At 44.2% G+C, this 27,516-nt stretch overlaps 1 protein-coding gene across 1 annotated transcript; it reads right to left on the bottom strand.

The window, feature by feature from the left end:
* Positions 1-195: 195 nt before the first annotated feature.
* Positions 196-26,939, bottom strand: LOC102956063 (quinone oxidoreductase-like protein 2). The gene is made up of 10 exons (XM_042976686.1): positions 26,766-26,939; positions 26,571-26,679; positions 24,395-24,491; positions 22,375-22,433; positions 21,753-21,818; positions 20,860-20,969; positions 19,996-20,077; positions 15,204-15,385; positions 11,256-11,484; positions 196-445 (listed from the first exon to the last, which is right to left on the bottom strand). The coding sequence occupies exons 1-10, from the start codon at positions 26,813-26,815 to the stop codon at positions 377-379; spliced, it is 1,053 nt and encodes a 350-aa protein (XP_042832620.1). The 5' UTR covers positions 26,816-26,939; the 3' UTR covers positions 196-376.
* Positions 26,940-27,516: the final 577 nt, after the last annotated feature.

The raw sequence follows: 27,516 nt of genomic DNA on the forward strand, positions 1-27,516 counted from the left end.
ATAATTGGTTGGAATGGAAAAGAGGATACGGAGGTGAGAGATATCTTGAGAGGTGGGGATCACAGAACCCGGCTACTGAGGCATTGTGAACAGAACGGCCATACATCCTGCTTTGCCTGGGACACCTTGCTTGCCTGGTGTAATTACTAACAGCCTCCTTTCCCTCTCCAATACAGACAAAGTAGGACTATACAGTATGTGTCACACTATTTACTAGGAATAAGAAAACAGAATCGAAGATGCCTCTAAAAGATTCTGAACCTGGATTAATCAGGAAAGCGGTCACACCTTTAGAAACACTGGAGGCAAAGGAGGTTTTTTGGAAAGATGAGGAGCTTAGATTTGGACCTGCTGAATTTGCTGCTGAGGTGAGGGTTTATTTCAGGGAGATAAGCACCTTGCCCATGGATTTGCGCTGTATCACATGAAGGAAGGCATCATTGACCTAAAAAAAAATTCAAAAATATATGGTCACAGTTGCACATTTCTTTTTTTTTAATTTTTTTTTTCAACGTTTTTTTATTTATTTTTGGGACAGAGAGAGACAGAGCATGAACGGGGGAGGGGCAGAGAGAGAGGGAGACACAGAATCGGAAACAGGCTCCAGGCTCCGAGCCATCAGCCCAGAGCCTGACGCGGGGCTCGAACTCACGGACCGCGAGATCGTGACCTGGCTGAAGTCAGACGCTTAACCGACTGCGCCACCCAGGCGCCCCACACAGTTGCACATTTCAATAAGCATTCTCTGGTAGGCCGAGTCTTAAAATAGCTAAAATATTAAGACGTGTCTCCAATGAACTGTATACAACTAACTATGCAATACTAGCTGAACAATCACCATAAACTGAAAGGAAAATAATAATATTTAAGAATAACCCAACTTCAGAATTTTTCTGTCCAAACTAACAATTTTCAACGTCGTCAGATAAGTGACAGCAGGTAAAAAGTCCTCAGGCCGCTCCATACTCTATTGTAATATTTCTGTGTGTTCTAGCTCTTGAAAGAATGCAGCCACTGCCAGAAGAATCAATACTTTAATATTTTACAATTTTTATCTTCTTATTAAAATTGTCCTGTTTCCAGTGTAACCGAAATTGCAATCTATCTCAAATCCTATTTTTTTTTAGAAGTACAAGGCTATAAAACATAAATTAAAAATCAGCCACAGTAATAAAAACAGTGCGATACTGGAGAGAGAATAAGTGCATCAACGGAACACACGAGAGCCCAAAACAGGCCCACACGAAGACAGTCAACTGAGCCTTAACAAAGGAGCAAAGGCAAACTCAGTGCAGAGGGGACGGTTGTTTCAAGAAATGGCACGAGCAAGATGCCTGGGTGGCTCCGTCAGTTAAGCGTCCGCCTTTGGCTCAGGTTATGATCTCGCGGTCCGTGGGATGAAGCCCCGCGTCGGGCTCTGTGCTGACAGTGAGGAGCCTGCTTGGGATTTCCCTTCACTCTCCCTCTGCTACCCTCCCTCATGCTTGCTCTGTCTCTCTCTTCTTCTCCCTCTCAAAAATAAATAAACATTTAAAAAAATTAAGAAGAAGAAATGAGCTATCAAGCCACGAAAAGACATGGGAGAACATTAAATGCATATTGGGTTTTTTTTCAAAAAAATTTTTAATGTTTATTTATTTTTGAGAGAGAGAGAGAGAGAGACAGAGTGTGAGCAGGGGTGGGGAGGGGCAGAGAGAGAGGAAGACACAGAACTCGAAGCAGACTCCAGGCTCTGAGTTGTCAGCACAGAGCCAGATGCAGGGCTCGAACTCACGCACCGTGAGATCATGACCTGAACCAGAGTAGGATGCTTAACTGACTGAGTCACCCAGGCACCCCTAAATGCATATTGTTAAGTAAGAGAAGCCAGTCTCAAAAGTCTGCATACTATACGATCCCAACCACATGACATCCTGTAAAAGCTAAAACTGTAGAGACAGTAAGAAGATCCGTGGCTGTCAGGGGTTGGGGTTGGGAGCAGGGGTGAATACATGGAGCCCAGGGGATTCTTTAGAGCAGTGAAGCTGTTCTGTATGATACTGTAATGATGGATACATGACAGTATACATTCGTTTTGGTAAAACGTATAACCTGTACAGCACAAGAGTGATCCCTAATGTAAACCATGGACTTCAGTTAATAATAATGTATCAACATCGGCTTATCACTTGTAACAAATGTACCACACCAATGCAATATGTTAATATTAGTGGAAACTGGGTGGTGGGAGAAGGAATATATGTGAATGCTACATACTCTCTGTGGAATTTTTCTGTAAACCTAAAACTGCTGAAAAAGTAAGTAAAGTCTACTGATTTTTAATAAAATAAATAACAAATGCACAAAATTAAAATTGAAAAAAGCAAACAGTAGAAGATAACAGAAGTGTCATTATTTGCACAGAATGTAATAATCTACATAGAAAAGCTAATCAAAGCAACAGATAAGCAAATGAGAAAGGCCAGCATATTGTGAGATAGAGATCAGCTAACAAAAATTACTGACATCTATATAAAAAATAATCGACTCCGGGGTTGGAAGATGGCGGCATAGGAGGACGCTGGGCTCACCGCGCGTCCTGCTGATCACTTAGATTCCACCTACACCTGCCTAAATAACCCAGAAAACCGCCAGAGGATTAGCAGAACGGAGTCTCCGGAGCCAAGCGCAGACGAGAGGCCCACGGAAGAGGGGCCCCTCCTGAAGTGGATCACCTAAGGAGAAGGGAGCTAAGCCTGCCCCCCTGCCCCCATGCACCTTGCCTACCCACCCCACCTAATACGCCAGATCCCCAGCACCACAAGCCTGGCAGTGTGCAAGTAGCCCAGACGGGCCACACCACCCCACAGTGAATCCCGCCCCTAGGAGAGGGGAAGAGAAGGCACACACCAGTCTGACTGTGGCCCCAATGGTGGGCTGGGGGCAGACATCAGGGCTGACTGCAGCCCCGCCCACCAACTCCAGTTATATAAAAAATAATCAAGTAGGAAATAAAACAGAAATGAAATAGTGTTCTCAAAGGCAACAAAAGCAGTAAAGTACTTATAATTAACATAATTAAGAACGACCCACAGACTTTATGGAGAAAAACTTTGAAATCTATTTACAAACATGAAACATCTGAATAAATGGCAATATATCCCTCTTCGCAAATGAGACAACATTGTAAAAACATCAGTACCTCCCCCAAATTAATCTCTAATGTCAATGAAACTCCAATGTCAGTCAGATATTTTTCAGGAACTAAACAAATCTATTCCAAAATTTACCTAAAAGGATAAAGAGTCACAAAGAATCTTTAGGAGTTTAAGAAAGAACAAAGGTTGGAATAGTGGCCCTTCAGATAGGAAAACATACTTCACAACTATAAAGACAACAACAGTATGATACTGTTATAGGAACAGGTATCTGAACCAAGGGAATAGAAGAGAAAACAGAGTGTATCTGGGAACTTGAAATAAGATGAAGGTAGCAACATAAATCAATGGAGAAACAATGAACTATTTGGTCTGGGAAAACTAGGTCACTGTAAGTAGAAAACTAAAAATTGCTTACCTAACATATACCCAATACAGAGGTGACTTCAGATGGATTAAAAGCACGAAATAGTGTGAAATAAAAGTACAAAGTTAGTAGAGAAAAACAGAGAAGATCACTGTGACCCAGATATAACAAAGGACTTTTTAAATATGTCCCAAATAGCACTAACCCACAAGGCAAAATATTGATGTGTTTGATTACATTAAATCTAGACAGAGATGACAGAGCAATGACAAATTTGGAGAGACAGACTTCTGCAAAGTCTCAAATTAGCATCTAGAACCTTGCTACTCACAGGGTGGTTCAAGGACCTGAGGCTTCTGTATCATCTGGGAGCTTATTAGAAATGCACCATCTTGAGCCCTTTCCTACCTTGACTGAATCGTAATCTGCATCTTAACAAGATCCCCAGGTGATTCATACTCACATTAAAATTTGAGAACTGCAGATTACACAAGGAAATTTTGCAAATTAGTAAGAAAGAGACAGGAAGCCCTGCAGAAAATCGCATGAAGGGCTTAAAATGCTATTCAAAGAAGTGGAAACCTGAATGTTTACCAAATCTATAAAGAGATGCTTACATTGATTAGAAATCAGGGAGATGCAAATTAAAATAATAAGATGCCACTTTACACCCGTCAGTTTGGCAAAAATCAGAAAGTAGGACCATGCTACATATCAATGGGCTGGCGAAAGAAGAATCCGCGTGCACTGCTGGTGAGGGCGTGAACCAGTTGAGTCATCCTGGAGAGCGGTTTGCTGTCATACATCCTATGACCCAACAACCCTACTCCTGGGAAAATGCTCCCAAAGCAACATTGCACAGTCCCGACTGTGAGACCGTGTGACTGTGTATTATAGTGCTGATTATGGTGGCAGGGAATCAGGTCAAGGCCAGAGCGCATCACTAGGAAGCCGGTCTGTAAACTATGGCAGGTGCACACCGGTCTCTTCTAGGCAGCAGTGAGAAGCAATGAACCGGGCACAGCACCAGCAACATCAGTGGCGCTTAAAAAGACAGCACTGAGTGAAAAATGGAGAAACGGAACAAGGTCTACCACACAACCTTATGCTGTTAGGTATTTGTGTCGCTTGAAAATCAACTAACACACAAAAAATTGTATGTTTTACAAGGAAACATAATCCAAGCATACGTATCAAACACATTATAGAGACTGACTCTGAGGAGGGAAACAAGAGTAGTGAACGGTAGTGGGCAACGAGAATAAAGGGAATAAGTAGATACAGATATCCAGAAATACACAGACCTAAAAGCAGAAGACGGCCCAACAATGAAAATGTGCTTTGATTTTTTGGGGATGAGCACTGGGTGTTGTATGTAAGCCAATTCGGAAATAAATCATATTCATTAAAAAAATAAAATGTAAAAAAAATAAAAATAGTAATAAAAAGAAACTGGGCTTTGAAATGAGGAATATGAATATAGCCAACCTTCCCATGGAAACTCTTCCCAAAAAGCATAGAAAAAAATAAGTAGAAAAACAAATCAATCAATCAAACAATCAATTCTCTGCAGCATGAAATCTCTGGTTTCAAAAACATCTGTCTTGCAGGGCTTTGTGCCTTACAGACACCTTTCCAATCCACGTAAATTTAGACATACTCAAAGGAGGTAGAAAAGGTTGAAGAGGTCTAAGACACGTGTTTTGAAACATGCATCCCTGCCCTGTTGATCACTCAGAGGTACAGCTCCAGGCGACTTACAGCTGTATCTCACCGTCAGTTTGAAGCTGCCTGTTCCTGGAGATCTGTCTCAGCCCAAAGATAGGAAATACTCCGAAAGCAAGCACGATTCGAGATAGCGATACCTCTTTTACTGGCTTCCTAGAGAAATGAGGAATCTCCCACAGATTAATGTTGACATACAAAGAAAGTTGTCCGTTTAAGTGCGAAAGCTTGTTTTTAATCACTTGGTTTATGTATGTATGTATACATATGTATGTACATATGTGTACATATGTACATACATACATATGTATGTATATGTATGTTCTATACATATTTATCTAACTTCTTTAAAAGATAATATTGGTGGGAAACACAAACTTTTTGTTCCATGATTTGGGGATCTCATAATTTTGAACATCTGTGATTTTCCCTTCTGTTTTTCTGGACTTCTATGTCCATTTGCCACTTCTGCTGTGATTGTAGCTACTTCTAAGAATAATCCAACTCTGTCTCCTTTCTACCTTGTGGTTTCTATCCAGGCAACCAGTGCTGTCCCGGACTGGATGCTCAGAGTGTGATAAGGCTCTGAGTGAGAAAGTAAGAAGGAAAGTGCATGGCATCAGACCAGACTCTTTTGATAGCTAATTCAGATGCCTGGGGACATTTTCCCCCTGTATTCTACAGGCTGCCCCCAGAGAGGGAGGCTGTTCCATACTGCTCCCTACATAGACACCCAGGCTGTTCCCAGAACCCTCCCTCGCACAGGGTGAAGCCATAATTAAATCTGTCTCTGGAGATATGCAACTCAGAATAATATGGGGGCAGGGTGAGGATATTGCTTTTGTCTTAGGTTCTGCTCTTAGAATTTTTAATTAGCTTATCAAGCAGGAATAATCAAAATAAGCTATAGTTCCCTAAATATATCATGCTGATTCATACCTCCTTAGAATCCAACTCTTTCCCCCTATTGTAACCCTGTCCTGAGATCTTCCCAACAAAACAAACGCCTAAAGTCTGTTTTTATTGACTGGCATACACACGGTACCCAGTGAATGCTGACGAAGAAAATAAACTCATGAGTGAATGACCATATCTAGGACTGAGTGGGATTGTTTTCAAAAGGTAAAAATGCTTAGTTAGTGATATGTCGTCAGAGTTGCATTATACTCCTCATGTCATTGCTCTAATACATGTTCATCTGAATCTTCTTTTAAGAGTCAGCCGATACATTTTACCAAAAAAGAGGTAGATGACAAATGAGCATGTGAAAACATACTCAAGATCAATAGAGCAATGCAAATTAAACCCACAGTCAGATACCACTATAAACCTACTGGGACGGCCACCATTAAAGAAAACAGGTGACAATACAAAGTTCTGGCAGATGGCAAACAACTCGACTCTCCCATATTGTTGGTGGGAATGCAAAAGAATACAACCATTCTCATAAACGGTTGGTCATTTATTAAAAGTTAAACATAGGGGAGCCTGGGTGGTGCAGTCAGTTAAGCATCTGACTTCGGTTCAGGTCATGATCTCACGGTTCATGAGTTCGAGCCCCGTGTCGGGCTCTGTGCCGACAGCTCAGAGCCTGGAGCCTGCTTCAGCTTCTGTGTCCCCCTCTCTCTCTGCCCCACTCCTGGTTGCACTCTGTCTCTCTCTGTCTCTCAAAAATGAAGAAACGTTAAAAAAATTTTTTTAAACTTAAAGAGTAATTTAATTTTTAAGAATATTCCACAGATATGGGGCACCTGGGGGCTCAGTTGGTTAAGTGTAAAACTCTTGGTTTCAGCTCAGGTCATGATCTCACAGTTCATGAGTTCGAGCCCCACATCACACCAGCGGTGTGGAGCCTGCTCAGGATTCTTTCTCTCTCCTTTTCGCTCTGGCCCTCCACTGCTCATGCTCTCTCTCTCATTCTCTCCCTCTCTCTCTCTCTCTCTCAAAATTAACAAATAAAAAAAAAGAGAATAGCCCACAGATAGGAGTGTCTGGGTGGCTCAGTCTGTTAAGCATCTAACTCTTGATCTCAGCTCAGGTCTTGATCTCAGGGTCGTGAGTTCAAGCCTCATGTTGGGATCTGTGCTGGGCATGAAAGTGTACCTTAGGAAAAAAAAAAGAATATTCCATACATACACTCAGGAAACTTCAAGTAAACAATTTCTATATATCAAATCTATTCATGTAGTGACCTCACCTGACCTTAGTATAATAATCAAGCTCAGATCTCTAGGGTTTAAATATTGTCTAGTTGAGATGTGTGTGAGCTTCTCCCTACAGAACACAGACTTGGCACATCTAAATAAGGCCATCCTCTGAACAGATCACAGGACACATTCATGGCCCACCCATCACAGCACGGGTGCAACCCTTCAGCAAATAATACATTCTAGTTAAAATTCAAAATCTAAAGGCTGTTTCTTTAATCCTGCCCATGAAATGTCAACATATGTGTTATAGTTCATGGGAAGTGAAAAAGCTCAACTCTAACCATTTTATGATGGCGAGGTATTTTGCCTTAAACAATATATTAAGAGTTTGTTATGTGCTTTTACACGTGTTACCTTATGTGATCTTCATAATCACCTTAGTATGTAGAGTATATTGCTGCCCCTATTACACATGAGGAAACTAAGGCACAGAGATGTGAGTAATTTGCCCATAGCCAGTTAAGAGGTAGGGCCAGGATCTAAACCCAGGTGGTCTAACCCTATAGCCCCCTCCTCTCAATCAGTCATTCAACAGATACATGAGTACCTGCCAGAATCTGGAGACAAAGAGATGCATGGCCCCTGCCCACATGGAGTTCATAGTCTATAGGAATGACAAGTATCGAGTAATTACGAGTAAATGAACAAAAAGCACAGAGGGCTACAGAAGTTCATACCCATGCCTACTAAAAAGACTATGGTACAAAGTATGTGGTCATATTAATATCAACTACCAAGGTCAAATCTATAAGTCCACATATTCAGGAGAAAACACAAACTAGGAAACACTAGCATCTCTGATATTATATGTATATACTGGTATATATACGTACAGAGGTCATTTTCCAAGCCCAGACAGGTTCTGATAAATAATTTTTTTCTAATACATTAACTGATTTACATAAAAAATATTACCCAGGCTTTACAGTTAAGTCAAATTAACAACATATATTTATTTAATCATCTTCATTTTAAAAGAATAAAACCTGAGTTCCTGGGTGGCTCAGTTGGTTCAATGTCTGACTCTTGATTTCAGCTCAGGTCGTGATCTCCCAGTTTGTGGGATCGAGCCCTGATTTGGGCTCTGTGCTGACAGGGCAGAACCTGATTGAGATTCTCTTTCTCCCTCTCTCTGCCTCTCCCCAACTCACATTCTTTCACTCTCTCTCAAAATAAATTTAAAAAGTAAATTAAATTAAATTAAATTAAAAAAACCCTAAAATCTATAAATTCTGGTACTGCTTGGAAAAATCCAAGATTCCTGGTTGTTTTAACTATAAGATAGCTCTTTCATGTAATAATTCTCTGATAGATGAACAAACTTTATAGAATAGGTTTCTAAGAAGCAACTTCCTCGTTTGTATGAGGAGAGGGTCTGCCTTAGCCATAAGGAGCCCAGAATCTGGCTTCAAACCAACCTGGACTGGATTCCAGGTCTGTCACTTACTATATAATATCGAGCAGGTTTCTTAGCCCCTACAAGTCTTGATTTCTTCATCTGTAAAACGTGATAAAAATGGCTCACACGTCAAGGGAGCATCACAAAGATGAAATGAGAAAATACATGTAAAAGTGTTTAGCACCGTTCTTGACCCATAGTATACACCTAACCTACGGGAGCTGCCATTATTATATTATTACTATTCCTCTATGTGGTTTGAATCTTGAAAAAAAGAGACAGAGAAAGAGAAGAAATAGTAAAGGGACAGTGTGTGAATGAAATGTTTGAAATTGTTAGGGAGAATGGTCTCAGAGGGCCCGGTGATAGCAGGAAGGTCAGCAGTGTGGGAAGAATCAGAAAAACCCTACATGTGGAGCCCTCATTGGAAAGGAGAGGACAAGCTGACAGGAGGGTAGTAATTAGATAGCTAATTTGTGTTTAAGAGAAGAGAGAACTTCGGGCACGTGGGGGGCTCAGTCAGTTAAGTGTCTGATTCTCAGTTTCAGTTCAGGTCATGATCTCAAGTTTTGTGGCTTCAAACCCCACATCTGGCTCTGTGCTGACAGTGTGGAGCCTGCTTGGGATTCTCTCTCTCTCCCCCTGTCTCTGCGCCTCCCCTGCTCACTCTCTGTCTCTCTCAAAATAAATAAGTAAACTTTTAAAAAAGAGAGAACAGAGGGGCACGTGGGTGGCGCATTCGGTTAAGCATCTGACTTCAGCTCAGGTCACGATCTCACAGTTTGTGGGTTTGAGCCCCATGTCGAGCTCTGTGCTGACAACTTGGAGCCTGGAGCCTGCTTGGGATTCTGTGTCTCCCTCTCTGCCCCTTCCCTGCTCGCACTCTATCTCCCAAAAATAAGTAAACATTAAAAAAAATTTTTTTAATTAAAAAAAAGAACAGAGAACTTCAGTGTGAGTGATTAAAACAATAATCCAACTCTGGCTTTCTCCCATGCCTGAGCAGCACTTAGAACACGTCAGTGGAGAGAAGAGACTGTTTAAACTAGCAAGTGTTTCCGTACCTGTCCTAACTGTCCTCATCTTCTATCGACAGGTATACATGAGCTTTAGGTAAAGCAAACCTCGGTTCACAGGCACATGATAAAAGTCACAAGACGGAAGGGGACTCAGCAATTTTGGAAACTGGTGGTTTTCAAGTTTTTTAAGCCACAAAACCTTTTAACGCAAGAAACAGATGAACAAAAAGGTAAAAATGTGCAGCTACTCAGACCCCAGCAGAGATGGGGTCCCAGAGGCCAGGCAGCTCGGGTCACCTGCCCACCCCCGCACACTGCCGCCCCTGAAGTACATAACCTGCTGCAGAGGCGTGGAGACTGATGGTCGGAGGGCAGAGGAGACTTCCCCGAAGGAGCAACTGAAGGCACAGGTGGAAATAGAATCCGACCAGTTTTCCCATGGCCAGTCAGGTTCTCTTTTTACCACCAAATGCTACCCTCTTGACTGACGTACCAAAAAGGAGAAGAAGAAAGTAAACCATGTTTGAGAAGAATATGCCCCAGCATAGGAAAAAATAAAAATAAAAATGGAAGGCTGGTGAGCAGTAAAGTCTGGCACTGACAGCTTGGGCTCAACTAATCTGCACGGGAACAAAACGCTGCCCCATCCAGGGCCGACTCAAGCTACCAAAACAGTTTTTTGAATGTTAAAACAAATTAAGCCAAAAAAAAAAAAAAAAGGAAAAGAAAAGGTTTTGCAGTGAATTCACAGTGAATACCTAACAGATTCACATTTACAACTATATTGCATATGCATGCACACAATTACAGGGGAGGAAGTCTAAGCCACATTAATGGGACTGAGGGGGAATGAAAGAAGGGAGTGAATAGCCAACAAAATTAACTACAGTGACTAATGGATGAATTACAGTCTTATGATGCTGGGTATGATACAGTGTTTTGTTCTCAGAACCTCGGCTTAGATCATCTGGTTGTACTTTAAAGCGTCTGTATTCTAAAATCAAAGGTCAAGTTAAATGCTTGCTTCTTAGACTTGTATGTTGTGGAGTTCAGAGTTCATTTAAACATGGGTAAATTATTTTCTAAAGCACCATCACTTCCCCCTGTTTAAGAAAACCATGACATACATACAGTCTCAATATCCAGCTTCTTCATGGCCTGCGCAAATTCGGTTTCCCAGGTGGCTCACTAGGCCCGAGGCTACGGCCATACAAACCAGAAGACAGGGGAGAAATCCTGTGGCCCTGCAGCCCGTGAGACTCCATTATTCTGCATTGCATTTTCACCTTTTCATTGCATAAAAGGAGGATTTATGGGCTCCAGACAGAAACTACCCAGTCGTTTGACACAGATTATGTGCTGGCATTAGGCACATCACATCCCTTAAGAGCATCTCACCTCCTCCAGCTTAAAAACCGCTCCGATGTGTGGCTGGATGCGCCCTTGCTGGCAGTACTGAAGAGCAGAGGACAGGATTCTGGAGAAGACGGGAAAGTTCTGCTCTTTGTATCGGCCCCAGTACAGCCCCATAGCAGAGACATTCTTCAGGAGCAGAAGGTTAGCCGGCACAGAAGCAATGGTTCCTCCAGCAAAACCCACCACCACAATCCTGCCCTCCCAGGCCAGGCTGAGGGAAGAAAAGAGAAGAAGAAGAAATTATACAAAGCAATGTATATTCACATTCATTGGAATGGCTAGTTAGCAAGGATGTAGAGAAACTGGAACCCTCATGTACTGTGGGTGGGAATGTGAAATGGTTCAAGTGGAAAACAGTATGGAGGTTCCTCAGATAACTAAAAATGGAACTTACCATACAATCAGGCAATGCCATTCTGGGTCTCTATCCAAAATAACCGAAAACAGGGTCTTTTTCTTAAACGTTTTTTTAAAGTTTAGTTATTTACTAGAGAGAAAGAGAGAGCACAAGCGGGGGAGAGGGACAGAGAGAGGGAGACGCAGAATCTAAAACAGGCTCTAGGCTCTCAGCTGTCAGCACAGAGCCCGACGCGGGGCTTGAACTCACGAAACCCGAGATCATGACCTGAATTGAAGTTGGACACTTAACTAACTGAGCCACCAGGCACCTTGAAAATAGGATCTTGAAGAGATAGTTTCACTCCCACGTTCATAGCAGCACTATCTACAATAGCCAAGAGGTAGAAACAACCCAAATGTCCCTGAACTGATGGATGGATAAACAAAATGTGTTATATACATACAACAGAGTATTATTCAGCTTTAAAAAGGAAGGAAATCCTGGGGCACCTGGGTGGCTCAGTCGGTTGGGCATCCGACTTCAGCTCAGGTCACGATCTCGCAGTTTGTGAGTTCGAGCCCCGTGTCGGGCTCTGTGCTGACAGCTCAGAGCCTGGAACCTGCTTCAGATTCTGTGTCTCCCTCTCTCTCTGCCCCTCCCCTACTCACACTCTGTCTCTGTCTCTCTCTCTCTCTCTCAAAAATAAATAAACATTAAAAAAATTTTTAAAAAAAAGGAAGGAAATCCTGTCACATGCTATGTCATAGATGAACCTTGAGGGCATCATGCTAAATGAGATAAGTGAGTTACGGAAAGACAAATACTGTAGGCTTCCACTATTTTGAGGGATCTAAAGTAGTCAAAGTCATAAAAACAGAAAATAAAGTGGTGGTTACCAGGGGCTGGGTGGAGGGAGAAATAGGAATTGTTTAATGGGTAAAGAATTTCAGATTTGCAAGATGAAAAAAATTGTGGAGATCTACCTCGTAACAATATAAATATACTTTACGCTATGGAACTATATACTTAAAAATGGTTAATATAAAAAATAGCTACTATAGCAAATTTTATGTTATGTTTTTTTTTTTAGCCACAGTAAAAAGTGTAGAATGAAAAAAAGCAATCTACATTAATTCATAGAGATAAAAAGTAGAAGTTATCAGGGAGGTGGGGGGAGGGGGAGAGGGGCAGTTATTATTTAACAGGTATAGAGTATCAGTTGGGGACAGTTGCACAACATTGGGAGCATACTTAATGTCACTGAATTGTACATTTACAAGTGTTTAAAATGATAAGTACTAAGTTATGTATATTTTATCACAACTTAAAAAAGCAGCATGCATTAAACCCCCAGCTAGGAATTCCTCTTAACTTGACAAACTGGCAGAGGTGACCCGCCCTGTATCACTCTGCATTCTTCAGTAGGAACCATAAAAATAAGTCATAAGCAAGACAGTAGGAGGCCAGAGGAATGAGCCAGTTTTATAAGAGGACCGACTTTAGAATTAAGGCTAGGGGAGCACGTAGGTGGCTCAGTCAGTTGAGGGTCTGACTTCAGCTCAAGTCATGATCTCACAGTTCCTGGGTTCGAGCCTTACGTCAGGCCCTGTGCTGATAGCTCGGAGCCTGGAGCCTGCTTCTGATTCTGTGTTTCCCTCTCTTTCTGTCCTTCCCCTGCTCATGCTCTAACTTGCAAAAAAAATAAAGAAAGAAAGAAAGAAAGAATTAAGGCTATCTATTTAACTACTCCTCTACTTCATAGAAGGAAACATTCCATATGCTATACTTCAAGACAACTCAGGGATGTCTGGGTGGCTCAGTCAGCTAAGCGTCTGACTCTTGATTTCTGCTCAGGTCACGATCTCACGGTTCATGGGATCGAGTCCCACCTCTGGCTCTACACTGTCAGCGCAGAGCCTGCTGGGGATTCTCTCTCTCCCTCCCTCTCTACCTCTCCCCTGCTTGCTTGCTTTCTCTCAAATATAAATAAATAAATAAATAAATAAATAAATAAATAAATAAATAAATAAAAAAGACAACTCAGAAGATTTTTAAACTTAGGAACAGGAATAAGAAGATAGGTACCTTAATGAAACATCATTTGCTTTGTAAAAAGAAAACTTACTTTAGGAGTCCTTAAAGTTATGTGCTTCTCCAGAGAATTTTGAATAATCTATGAAAATTCACACAAGTTTCCTGCAGCCCATTCTGAGAAGCATGATACAGTTTCACACTAAGCAAGAAGTTATAAAAATGCATTTTATAAACACCTTTGATCCAAAATGCATATATATTTGTTTGGCTTTTGCTTTTTGCTTTTCTTCATTAGAGGGAAGTAAGAAGTCATTGGCACAACACTTTTACTCATTACCTAGAAGGCAAGAGAAAGGTAAGAGTTAGGAGCTCTCTGTCCTAGCTCTCCATTGAGTCAACACACCCCTTCCTTTGCTTCTGTAAGCACAGTACCCAGCACAGTGCAGTGATGCTCAGGGGCTATAGAACCAACTGGGTCCCTTCTGCGGGTAAGGTATTCTCTCTGCTTCTGTTTCCTCAACTTTAAAATGAGATAAACCAGGAATGCCCGGGTGCCTCAGTTGGTTGCGCGTCCAACTTAGGCTCAGGTCGTGATCTCACAGTCCGTGAGTTCGAGCCCTGCGTCGGGCTCTGTGCTGACAGCTCAGTGCCTGGAGCCTGCTTTGGATTCTGTGTCTCCCTCTCTCTCTGTCCCTCCCCTGCTCACACTCTGTCTCTCTCTCTCAAAATTAAACATTAAAATAATAATAATAATAATAATAATAAATAAAAACAGAAGGATAATTGGTGTAGATACAACAGTCCCACCTTAACTCCAATGATTTTCTTTTAATAAAACAAGCCAAGGGGCGCCTGGGTGGCTCGGTCGGTTAAGCGGCCAACTTCAGCTCAGGTCATGATCTTGCGGTCCGTGAGTTCAAGCCCCGCGTCGGGCTCTGTGCTGACAGCTCAGAGCCTGGAGCCTGTTTCAGATTCTGTGTCTCCCTCTCTCTCTGCCCCTCCCCTGTTCATGCTCTGTCTCTCTCTGTCTCAAAAACAAAACAAAACAAAAAACAAAAAAACAAAAAAACAAAAAAACAAGCCAAGGAGACACCTATACTGCTGGCTGCTTCTGAAACCAGTGAGATCAAAAGAGTCCACACTTGGGTGCACAGATAGCTAGGGAACGGCCACGCCAGTCATTCTAACATCGGAACGATGATCTCAAGAATTACCCACACTATGTATATAAAGTAGTTAATGGGGGCCGGCATGGCTGAATTTAACACATGAATAATTTCTAAAGCATTCGATATTGCTAACTAGAGAGTCTACAGTCATTTTTTGGATATTTTCCAGTTGGATATCTTGTTTTTCTATATTTAAGCATTTCCTGATTTTCCCTCTGCTTCTATTGCTTTTCACCCTCCCACTCAGCTGTTCTCGTTGATGCCAATGCCTATAGGAAAAGTGAGCAGCAAAAATGGAAGAGGAGCAAGGCCAGAAGGAAGACGGGTCTAGAAAGGTTTCAGCAGATCCCCAGGTCCAGCCCCCTCTGGGAAGACCACCACATGCACCTGCGGAGAGCCTCCAGGAAGACATCTCCTCCCACAGCGTCGATGACCACGTTCACCCCATCACTGCCCACCAGCTTCCTCACTGCCTCCTTCAGGCTGCCCTGACTATAGTTCACGATGGACTGTGCACCCTTCCGCATCGCCAGCCTGCACTTCTCGTCACTTCCGGCTGCAGCTATTACCTGCAGAAAGAATACAAAGCTTTCGACAATCCAGAATATGTATCAAAAGGGGTTCACCCCACGCACCCAGCCTCCAACCACAAAGAGTACTAAACAAGGAAGCCAACGTCACCTTGCTGCCCTAGCATCAGCCTCAATCCCACACGTCAGGGCCAACAGACAGCACCATCACGCTGGCCCCTCTGTCCCCCCCACCCCCACTGGCCATGGGATCCACATTTCCGGGAATCCTGGAACGCCAATGAGTCTGGCTAGGAGATGGTTCAGGGGACACTCAGAAAGTCTTACCCAATGGGGCGCCTGGGTGGCTCAGTAGGTTAAGCGTCCAACTCTTGATTTCAGCTCAGGTCATGATCTCACGGTTCATGAGTTGCAGCCCCATATTGGACTCATGCTGACAGTGCGGACCCTTCTTGGGATTCTCTCTCTCCCTCCCTCTCTCCCCACCCGCCCTCATGTGCTCTGTCTCTCTATCTCAAAAAAAAAAAAAAAAAAAAGTCTGAAAGTCTTCTCCAAATATGAATTAAACCACCGTTTAATGAATACCTACTATGAGTCAAGTAATAAAGATACCCAAGCTTAGAGTCAAGGTAGCAAGATAAAGCAGTATGATGATGGGGAAGTACAGACAGCTTCAGAAGTGCAGAGGAGAGGTATCCAATCTAGACCTAGATCACGAAAGGCTTCCCAGAGAGTAAAACATGACTCAGTGGAAAGATCCTGAAGTTGGAAAGACCTGAATTCAAATCCTGACTCTGCTACTAACTAGCAGTGTTACCTAAGACAAATTACTTAGCAAGAAATAATACTTACTTAATGTTACTATGTGCCAGGTACTATCCTAAATGCTTTATGTATATTAATAACTCACTTAGTCTTAATAGCCCAATGATATACACGCTGTTAGCATTCCCATTTTAGAGATAAAGAAACAAAGGCAAAAGAAGTTCAGTAACTTGCCCAAGGTCACAGAGTTAATGGGAGGCAGAACTGGGATCCAACCCCAAGTAATCCATCTCCAGAGTTCATGCTTTAACCTCTATTCTGTCCACCAGCTTCCCTAAACTTACCCCATCTATAAAACAAGATTTATTTTTAAAATCAAATGGGGGGCACCTGAGGGGCTCAGTCGGTTAAGGGTCCGACTTCGGCTCAGGTCATGATCTCACGACTCGTGAGTTTGAGCCCCACATCAGGCTCTGTGCTGACAGCTCAGAGCCTGGAGCCTGTTTCAAGTTCTGTTGTCTCCCTCTCTCTCTGCCCCTCCCCTGCTCATGCTCCGTCTCTCTCTCAAAAATAAATAAACATTAAAAAGAATTTTTAATCAAATGGAATACTGTACATAAAGCACTTGGAAAACAAAGTGTTAGATAAATTGACTCTATTGTTACACATACACAATCACTTATTCTATTTAAACCTCATAAGAACATTATGGGGGAGGTATAATTCCTCCCATTCTATAGATGGAGACCCAGATCTAGAGGTTGAGTAATTAACCCAGAATTAGCCAGGCAGTTAAGTGGTAGAACAATTATGCAAACCCAATGCTGCCTGCCTCCAAAGCCCACGCTTTTCCACTCCACCACTCTGGGAGAAAGCCCTGCTGAAAGCCTGGCAAAGATGGCCATGGGCCACAGTGGGAGGAGGCTGGGGTTTGGAAGTCTCCAGAAGTACTTCTAACACGTAAGTACCGCCTAAAAGTGCCGCATCACTGGATAGCACCCACCAGCCTGAGCAGTTTGGCCCCAAGGTGACATCCAGAACATGCATTCAAACACACAAGGACATCAATGCCCTTAAGATATGTCACACTCACCCACCACTCTTTGAAACTAAAAGCTACGCTCAGATACTCCCCAGGGGAACCCTCAAGTAGCTGCAAATTCACTGACGGTCATCAGCACACAGAGCCACAGAGGGCTGACACCAGCCTAGGGTCTGGGACTTGAGGCCAATCTCGCTTCTCACAAGGTGCCAGGGAGGCCTGACACGAATCATGGTCTCCCCTGGTGGCTCACCTTCTTTATCTGTGAAATAGGGGTAATAAACACATTACCCATCTCCCAGTGGTGTGTTAGGATCCAAGGAAAGATAATTGGTGTGGAGGCACTTTGAAAGCAACGTGAAATGCTGTGAATGGAAGGTGCTCTCAAAACAACCCGTTACAAGTAGGTGGCCTGATGAGATTTCTAAAGTTGTTTTTATTATTTTGCTGTTGTTTGCATTTGCTTAAAACAGTTATGGCTGCTAAAGAAAATACAGCTTGGGTTAATTTTAATATCTGAATCAAAATGAGTTTTTCTCTCTACTTAACCTACTATAATGATCTAAAACAAATGGTGCAATTTTATCTTGCAAGAAATGTTAAATAGTCAGTGGTTCTAGACAATGAGACTAATTTTGGTCTCCCCACTGAGAGGTGCTAAAAGCCCTAGCTTTGACATGAAATGTGTTAATATTCCATGGAGAGCCTCCTGGTACCTAAGATTGCTTTCAGAACTCACATGTGCTTCCCCAAAAGAACTTAATGCGAGAAAGGAGAGGGGCCACCAGAAGAAATTCCAAGGCAATCCAGTTATCTCCAAACCTGTGTATCTTGGTGCCTTCTGGATACCCCAACTGCACGTTCCACAGAAACCTCACATTTAATGCCTCCAAACCTGAGCTCACCAGTTCCTCCTGTCTTCTCAACTGCAATAAATGGCAAATCCACACGTTAACCTAGTTTGCTCCTTCCCACTCAATGTCTAATAATAACCGGATCCCTTTTTAAGAGATTCTCACCGACACGCCGTGCCCTCTAATAGGCGTGCTGCACGTGTAATTTCAATATTCCCACAACGACCCTATGAGGAAAGCTTTATTTTACCAATGAGGAAACTGAAGCAATTAAGCGAGAGGCAGAGTTGGAATTTGAACCTAGGTCAGACTAATTTCAAAGTCCTTGTTCCCTCAACTGTATTAGGGAATGCTCTCCCGGCATCAAACTCTATTCTTTTCTACGTCAATATCTCTCAACTCATTGCTTCCAGTGCCTCGGTTCCAGTATCATCACCTGTCGCTTGGATCACCCCCAAGAGGCTGCTCTACATGCCTCCAGACCACCCCTGACTTTGCCGCATTCCTCATCCCCCCTGCTACCAGAATGAACTTTGCAAAATGCAAATACAATCACGGTACTTCCTAGTTTAAAGTCTTTAATAGCTCTCGATGGCTTCCAATAAATGTTCAAATTCTTCAGCGGTGCATGATCTGGTCTCTGCCCACCTCCCTGGAGTCACCTCCCACCATTCCCCACACAGACCCTTTGTTCCACAGATGCTACCAGCAATTCCCTGAATGCAACATGTGACATTCCATGTCTCTGTCCTCTGATCTGCCCTTCCACCACTAAAATGGCCCTCACTTCCCTTCTTCCTCCGTTCAACTGCTACCAGTCCTTCAAAAGTCAGCTTAAATGTCTACTCTCTCCAAGAAATCCTCCTTATCTGATACCCACAGCCTCAGAGTGATACCCCTACAAGGACTTGGGTCTTTCTTTCCTTTGTTTATTCTTTCATTTAAGAAGTTATTCGGGGCGCCTGGGTGGCTCAGTTGATTACGTGGCTGACTCTCCATTTCAGTGCAGGTCTTGATCTCAAGGTGGTAAGATCAAGTCCTGCGTCAGGCTCAGTGCTAAGCGTAAAGCCTGCTTAAGATTCTCTCTCTCCCTCTCTCTCTCTGACCCTTCCATGTGCACTCATGTGGTCACTTGCTCTCTCTCTCAAAAAAAAAAAAAATTGTATGTAAGAAATAGCTATTGAGTGCCTGCTATGGTCTAGGTACCATGCCAGGTGCTAGGACTACAATAAATGAGCCAAAAAGACACTATTCCGGCCTTCATGGGGATTACAGTCAAGTAGGAAGGAGGCACTAATCCAAAAATGACAAAAGCAAAGGCTAGACCACACTGAAGTGTACCATGAAAGAGACGTACAGGATGCTACGAGACCATATACAAACAGCCAGGGGCTGGGATGTGGGGACAGATTACCATCTCCTGAGGGACAAAGAATACTTCCCTGAAAATATGACATCTGAGTTTAAATTTGAAGTGCGGGGGCAGACAGTTCAGAAGAGCATTACAGGTAGAGGAAATGGAATCTGCAGAAGCCACAGGGCAAGTCAGGCCTTGCCAGGTTTTGGTAACCAGAAGGAAGAGTGATCTACTCCAAGGTCCCCTCATCAGTCTGCAGGCAAACAGATGGCAAGACCCTAATCTGGGTTACTTTATCTCCTCAGTGCCTCGCGCGTGATACTCATGAATGAATGAATGAATATATTCTATGTAGGTTTGAAAACTGGAGGAATGATTTTTTTTTTAATGTTTATTCATTTCTTGAGAGAGAGAGTGGAAGCAGGAGAGTGGCAGAGAGAGAGGGAGACACAGAGTCGGAAGCAGGCTCCAGGCTCTGAGCTGTCAGCACAGAGCCCGACGCGGGGCTCGAACTCACGGACCGCGAGATCGTGACCTGAGTGGAAGTTGGGACACTTAACCGACTGAGCCACCCAGGCGCCCCAGGGATGACTTTTTTTTTTTTTTAACAGAGAATCTAACATGCAAATACCTTAGCCTGAAGAACATTTGTTGCCACATCTATCACTGCAAGGCCTGTGGCTCCAGCTGCTGCTGTCACTAAAACAGTTTCTCTGCCAGAGAAAGATGAATATTACTTCGGAAAGCTTCAAAAATCATGCAACCGTATGATTTCATGAACATTTTAAAGCCAGAAGAGAACTTCGAGGCCATTTCACTCAACCCTTCATGGACACCCACTCTCCAGACTTTGGAGATGGGTTATGTATGTGACTGCTTGACCTGTGTGAATTTGGTCTGGTTGAAGACTTCCCAGGAAAAATATTCCTTAATCTCTCTAGAGGTTTCTGCTCCAGAAATTCTGCCCTAGAATCATTCTCACGTTAAACGTTGCTGAATTTTAGAAGGCATCGATCATGTAATGGTCACTGCTCAATTCAATGCTCAGGCTCTCTAAAAAGGGCAAGAGGCATATTATTTCAGGTAAAGTGGGAAAATTCTGCACATTTGAGTTTGAAATACCCCAGGTAGGCACACACAACCAAGCTTCACAGAAACAAATGCCACAGGACTGTGTTAAAACCAGACTGGAGCGAGTTTACATAAACGAACTCTAAAATTTAAGGTTTGCTAGGAGGTGATCTCCAGAGTGGCCAGGCTTGAAAGACAGATTTCTCCCAATTCCTATTGGCCAAGTTCATAGTCTACCATTCCATCTCAGACAAAAGGATATCCCCACTATCAACAGACCCTTCTCTTGGGTCACTACCTTCCTTTGGCCCTTTCTCACATAGACTGGACAGGGAGCAGAGAGGAAGGGGCAAGGCCTTGGTGGGCACTTCTCATATCAGACAGAGACACCACCTAGCCCTCTGTTGTCTACGTAGTCTCTTACCCAGGCTGAGTACAGGCCCGATGCTCCAAGGCCAAAATAGCAGTGACATAAGACACAGGCAAGGTAGCAGCTTCTCGGAGGGGGACCCCTTCTGGAATCTGCCACAGTGTCTATAAAAAGAGATAACAGTAACTTAGGGATTAAGCACATGTACCTGTTCACAGAGGCTTCTCAGTAAATATTATGATCTGATTGACTGACTGATCTGCAGGGAAACCAAGCTTGTCAGGAACCATGCCCAGGGTAGAAGTTAAAACCAAGCAAGCTGTGACAGAGTTCAGAACTTGGGTGTACGAGTCTTCGAAGATCCTAAGGCTGGCATCTGGCTCAGGAAGGAACCCACTTTCAAAGAATGGAACCACACTGTCATGGGGATGAACTGGAAGGTTCTATACAAATTTTACCTGAATAAAGCTGTGAAAAAAAGTGTATGCTATTCACCACTAGGGGCCACCGTTCCCATCCTGTACAACCCTACCCCTCCACCCTGGCTGGCTCCATGCCCAGGACTCTTTCACAAGCTTCACGCAGGGGAGAAAGCTATTGTATCAAGCTCAATGCCTCAAACCAGTTTTTCTACCCAAACTACCTATGGTCCGATTGGACAGCCAACCAGCTGCTCCAGGCAGGACTCAGAAAACAAAATGCCCTTCTTCCTTACACCACTCCACACAAACAAAGCTCTGTGCAAGGGTTGTCACACCAATATAGAAAACGGGTTTAGCATTCGAAAGAAAGAAGTGCTTGGCTGAGAAACAAATACAAATACAAAAGAGAATACAAATACAAAAAAGAGGGAAAGAAGGCTAACAAGAAATGAGAGCTAGGTGGAAATTAAAGAGAAGAAAGGAGGAAAAAAATCTCCAAACATGAATATTGAGAGGTGGGGATACCTTGTGATCAATGATGCATTCTTCAGCCATACCATTAAAGCCACTCACGCCAATAACTTGATCTCCCTGAAGAGAAAATACCATTAAGGGTACGTTCAAATGCATGGCCTTGCCATTTACCTTTTCCCAAATGCACCAAAACAAAAAAGACAATCTTTCTTTCTGACCCCATAAGACACAGATTTGCCTTAATCATCTATTCAGAGTTAATGTTTAGTAAATAATTCAGCCACCTCCTCAATATCCCCACCAGGATGCCAAGACAATAGGAGCACATTTTGGACAATGACAGGACAGTGTAAGGAAAAAGTTGATAGGAATTAGAATCCCAGGGTTATTTATTTTTTTTCCACAAGAGGCTGAAACTTGAGAATTTTCTCTCCTCTCAGTAACTGAAGGCTGAGGTGCTGCCTTGTTTAGTAATAAAAAGTTTTACGAAGCCAGGAACTTCCACTGGCTTCCTGCCTCCAATTCAGAATTAGCTTCTTCCCCCTCCATCTCATTTTCGCTTTGGTGTCTGTTGGCGAAGGCCAAGAGAAGCAAGACCCTTCAGCTACAAATGAGGTTAGCACGTTTCTCACAGCTACACACACATCAATTCCCTGGATTTCAACTTATTTACCTCTTTCACTGTGCTGACATCTGTGCCTGTCTCCAATACTGTCCCCGAAAACTCCATTCCTAAGACAAATTGTTTAAACACTAGGTTATCTATAAAGCCTGGCACCATGAAGATGAAAAAAGCGTGATCAACAGGCCATCCTGTCAGCTTTCTAGAGCTGAGAGGGCTTAAGTGTTCCCCCACCACCCAGGCTAGAGGGGAAGAGCTTCATACCCAAGGCACAGGAAAGTGAACTTAAGATTTCATGATCACAACCTGAAAAGCTATGGCAGTCCTATTCTTACCAGACACAAAGGAAAATTTCAAGAATGGGCAAAAGCACAGAGAATCACAGGTACACAAGTACTTTTTTTCTTTTTAACATTTAGGGGCACCTAGTGGCTCAGTCGGTTAAGCGTTTTCTTCGGCTCAGGTCATGATCTTGCGGTTTGTGAGCTCAAGCCCCGCGTCGGGCTCTATGCTGACACCTCGGAGCCTGGAGCCAGCTTTGGAATCTGTGACTCCCTCTCTCTCTGCCCCTCCCTGGCTAGTGCTCTGTCTCTGTCTCTCAAAAAACAAATAAACCTTTAAACAAATTTTTTTAACATTTATTCATTTTTTGAGAGACAGAGTGAGTGGGGGAGGGGCAGAGAGAGAGGGAGACACAGCATGTAAAGCAGGCTCCAGGCTCTGAGCTGTCAGCACAGAACCCAACACGGGGCTCGAAACCATGAACTGTGAGATCATGACCTGAGCTGAAGTCGGACACCTAACCGACTGAGCCACCCAGGTGCCTCTAGCACACAAGTACTTTTGATCCTGCTCACTGGGGCTTTGGGCTCCCTACAGCACCCCACTTACAATGTTCATCAGATTGCATTTATCTGTTTCCGGTTCTTCTCTTGAGGGCTATGAGGACATGAACTATATTTATTCATAAGTACTTGGCTCAATTTGGATGAACTGATGTAGTCTGCTCTTTCCTCTTCCACCTCCAAAATTTCTGAATTTAATGATCACATATTCCCCACTTGAGCTTCAAGAGGAATAACTCAGTTGAGTATGACATTCCCCACCCCCATCCAGCATGTCAGCAAATGCAAACAGAGGGAAATGGTTCCAAATGTTGAGACACAACCAAACACCCCAAGGCCAAAACACAGCAACTATTTTGCAATCGCTGTATCCTTAACAGTATATGTCTATATAAAATATACATGTACTCTATACACAGTGAGCTATACTTCTATCTCTTTAAATAAATTTCAACAACAAAAAGCAGTCATTTGTCCACATATTCAGGATCTAAATGTAATCAGATTGGGCGTAATTAAAATCAGACAGTGGACTGCTAGAAATGTATAAACTCTTTTTCTTATTTCTGATTCTTTGATACTAGATTTCTTTAGGAATGTGTTTGTGAGGACTGAGAGCTTTAGTTGCAAACAGATGTTTATGATCCTTCAGTGAAAAAACAGAGGCACTAACAAGGAATGAAAGGGAATGATGAGGGCCAGTGAGGATTCTGATCAGAATTCTGGTGGACATGGTATGTAAAACTTCATTTGTTCATTTCCTCATTTTTAACGTTTTTATTGAGGATCTACAATGAGCCAGGCACAATGCTAAAAACAGGGATATAACTGGGGGCAGAACAGGTATAGAACCTTCCCTCAAGAAGTTCACTATCCAGAGTTCCTTTTTTTTTTTTTTAATGTTTATTTATTTTTGAGAGAGAGAAAGAGAGAGAGCACATGCACGGGAGGGGCAGAGAGAGAGGGACAGAGGATCTGACAGCGCACAGCCCGATGCGGGGCTCAAACTCACCAAATGAGATCATGACCCAAGCCAAAGTCAGATTATTAACCGTCTGAGGCACCCAAGTGCCCCCAGAGCTTCTTAGTTAGTGGTGAGGCTGACACATCAGAGGCATCACTGCCATCAGGCAAGCACCACCGGGGTCGTACCCGAGATGAAGCACATGATTCTGAAAACTCTGTATCATCTTTCCCAACCGGTCACTTGGTCCCTTCAGACTCACCAGGTGTGAAGGGAAGTTGAGGCTTTTCCTGATACTGACCACGGCAGACCAAAATATCAGCAAAATTAACTCCACAGAAATGGACGTCCACTCTGACCTACAAAGGAAACACAGCGGCAAAGTGGAGCGGTGTGCATCCATGGAGACAGAGTTCAGTCAATTACACCAAAATATCTTCTGAACGTCTACTGTATGCCAAGTATATATGCGAAGTGCCAGTGTGCCATCATGAGACAACCCGGACAAGGTTCTTGCCTTCGTGGAGCTAGGAGTATGGTAGAGAAGACAGATATCAAACAAATAATAGTGATGATTTATTTGCTAAATTACAACTCCTACAAAAAAAAATGTTATAGAAACATATGGTGCTATGAAAATGCATCATGGTGTGGTTTGACCTTTTGGAGACGTCAGGAAAAACATCTCTGAGTAAGTAACGCTGGAACTAGGAACAGCTAAGAGTTAACCATTCAAAAGAGGAGAGGGAAAGCCTGACACGATCAAAAGCGACGGCATGTGCAAAGGCCCTGTGATGGGAACAAAAGAAAAACCAGTGAGCTTAGAGCACAAAGAAGAGAAAGAGATGGGGCTACAGAGCAGGGACCACACACACCATCCAAGGGTCCACAGTCTTTACTGAGGATCTTAGTCTTCACAGTAGGAGCAGTGGGCAGCCATTAAAGGATTTGAAGCAGAAGGGTAACATGACCAGCTGTTGTGGGGATCAGCAATTACCCTGGAGGCTGGTTCTAGATCCCCAGCTTCTGTGTTTCATGACCGTGCTAGAGCAGAGGCAGGCCTGAAGCAGTGTAGCCCACACTCTTGTAAGCCGGCGGTTCTCCAAGTCTGGTTCCAGAACCACCAGCTTTACTGCTACCTGGGAACTTAGAAATTCAAATTCTCAGGCCTCACCCCAACCTAGGGAATCAGCAACTCTGGGGACAAAGCCTAGCAATCTGCTTTAACAAGTCCCAGGTGATTTTGACACCGGCTGAAGTTAGAGAACAGGGCCAAGAAACAGGAGGAAACGAAGGCTGCAAGACAGAATCGCTGACATCCATCTACGTGCTTGCTTCCATTTCCAGTTTAGTGCAGAGGTGGCCATGTTGGTGAGAAGGCGTCTCTACGGGCAAAATGCATCCATTCAACAATGTGTTGAGCGCCTGCCGTGTGCCAGGCACCATTCCAGAGTATGAGGATTTAACGGTGAGTAAACTCACATAGACCCAACTCTCATGAGCTAATTCCTTCCCAGGCAGTGTCTGGGCAAATAACAGGACAAAGGAGCCCAGCCTTCAGCCCGCCCACACTGCGTGCATGACACATCAGTTGTTGACATGCATGCCACACGTAGGTCCTCAAGCCACTCCACCTTGCTTCGGGGATGAGTCAAGAATAAATGTCTTTCAGCACCCAAATCCCAGGGAGCAGGCTGCCATCACACACCTGCCCAAATAATCCATTTGGCAACAGGGTCCCTGTTAGTGATGCTTCTGGGCTGCAGCCGCATTTCTGCCTCTCACCAGGGATCCCTGACAGTAAGGCTCACTGTTTGCTCCACCTTGTCAGAGGTTCTCATTCTCCATTAGAGATGACGCTGTGTCACCAGAGTGGTCACCGTGGTCACCCGGCAGGGCCAAAGTGACTTCCACGTTTCGCCGGAAACGCCCACAATCCTAAACTAACCCCACCCCAAATCACTGCGCTACACCGAAGGAGGGCACAAGGCACATGTTTAGGAAGAATTATAGGACAGATGTTGCCGGACTGGTCTGGGGGAGGAGAAAGGACAGATCAGGAAATGCTTAACGCTGAAGAGGAAGCCATTGATGGGGTCCATTTATGTTTGTTAAACCAATAACCTGATGCGGTCATGAAAAGTCGCGTGCAAATCAGAATTGTCTCTTTCTAAGGCAACAGCTCTGGAGCCTTCAGAAAGAGGCCTGCGTTTGAATTTGGGGGAGCAATCTTCCTTCAGCACTTGTGGCCTTTTTGTGAACCCTGAAAGGGCCCTTCCCGCCCAGGACAGAGTTGCGCTCCAGTCTCCCGGCCTCCCCCTAGCTGAGCACTTGGGAACTCCGTTCAGGACGGAAGCCTGCGGAGCGTGTGGTGGCTGCCAAGCGGAGAGCGAAAGTGGGTGTCAGGCATCCCGGGGACAGGCCAGTCACCATCCTACCTCGTGAGGCCGGACGGGGCGGGAGGCGACCTCCTCGATGGCCAGGGGCTGCTTCAGCTCGGCGCAGAACGCGGCGCGGTAGTGGCGGCCGCAGCCAGGCCCGGCCCTCCTGCAACACAGAGCAAGGGTCGGTTACTGCCCAGCCCCCCCGCCCCCGGCTGACTTTCGGAGCGCAGGGGGAAGTCGGGGCACCACCTGCGAAACCACACCCGAGGGAGGCACCGTCCCCAAGCCACGGCCGCCATGGCCCGGAGCGGAGAGGCGCGGAGCGGTGGCCCGGGGTGGCAGGAAGCGCGGGACAGCGCCGGCCCCGCCCTGGCCCCCGGGATCGCGCGAGAGCGTCCCACCCGGCTGACCCCTGTGGCCGGAACCGCGCCCGGGCCACCCCTGGGCCACCCCACCCGCGGGGCGCCGTGCGTCCCCAAGTGTCTGAGCGGGGTGCGCGGACCCCGGGGCGTCCGAGCCCCTAAGGCCCCTGGCTCCCTGGTGGTGGAGCCCGCTGGAGAGGAAAGAAAACAGTAAAAGCAATAGATCATCCGACCTTAAGCTATCGTTCACATTTTGCTAGCAAATTTGGGAGACTTTTAAAAGCACACTTGGTGACATTTAAATAGCGGTTGTTGGGTCCTCTGCACATGGGAAATCCTAAATGCGCAGGTAAAGGCTTTAATGTCTGCATCAGCACTTTACTGGAGTTCAATTCTTGTTACTAATTTTCTCACACTTGCACGACTATTAACATAAAACTGTATGGTTAGTAGTTGATCCATTGTTGAATGATCATACACAGATCCAAGAAATATTTTCGATTAAAGTCAGGCCCAAAGCTGGTCGTTTTTTATGTTCCTGATGCCTGTATTATGCCTGGCACATAGATGGTCAATAATTGACCCAGTGACTACAGAATTCCTAAGTGAACAGGAATACTCTGGAAAAACTGAAAACT

This window comes from Panthera tigris, chromosome F3, assembly GCF_018350195.1.
Source record: "Panthera tigris isolate Pti1 chromosome F3, P.tigris_Pti1_mat1.1, whole genome shotgun sequence".
NCBI classification, from domain to species: Eukaryota; Metazoa; Chordata; class Mammalia; order Carnivora; family Felidae; genus Panthera; species Panthera tigris.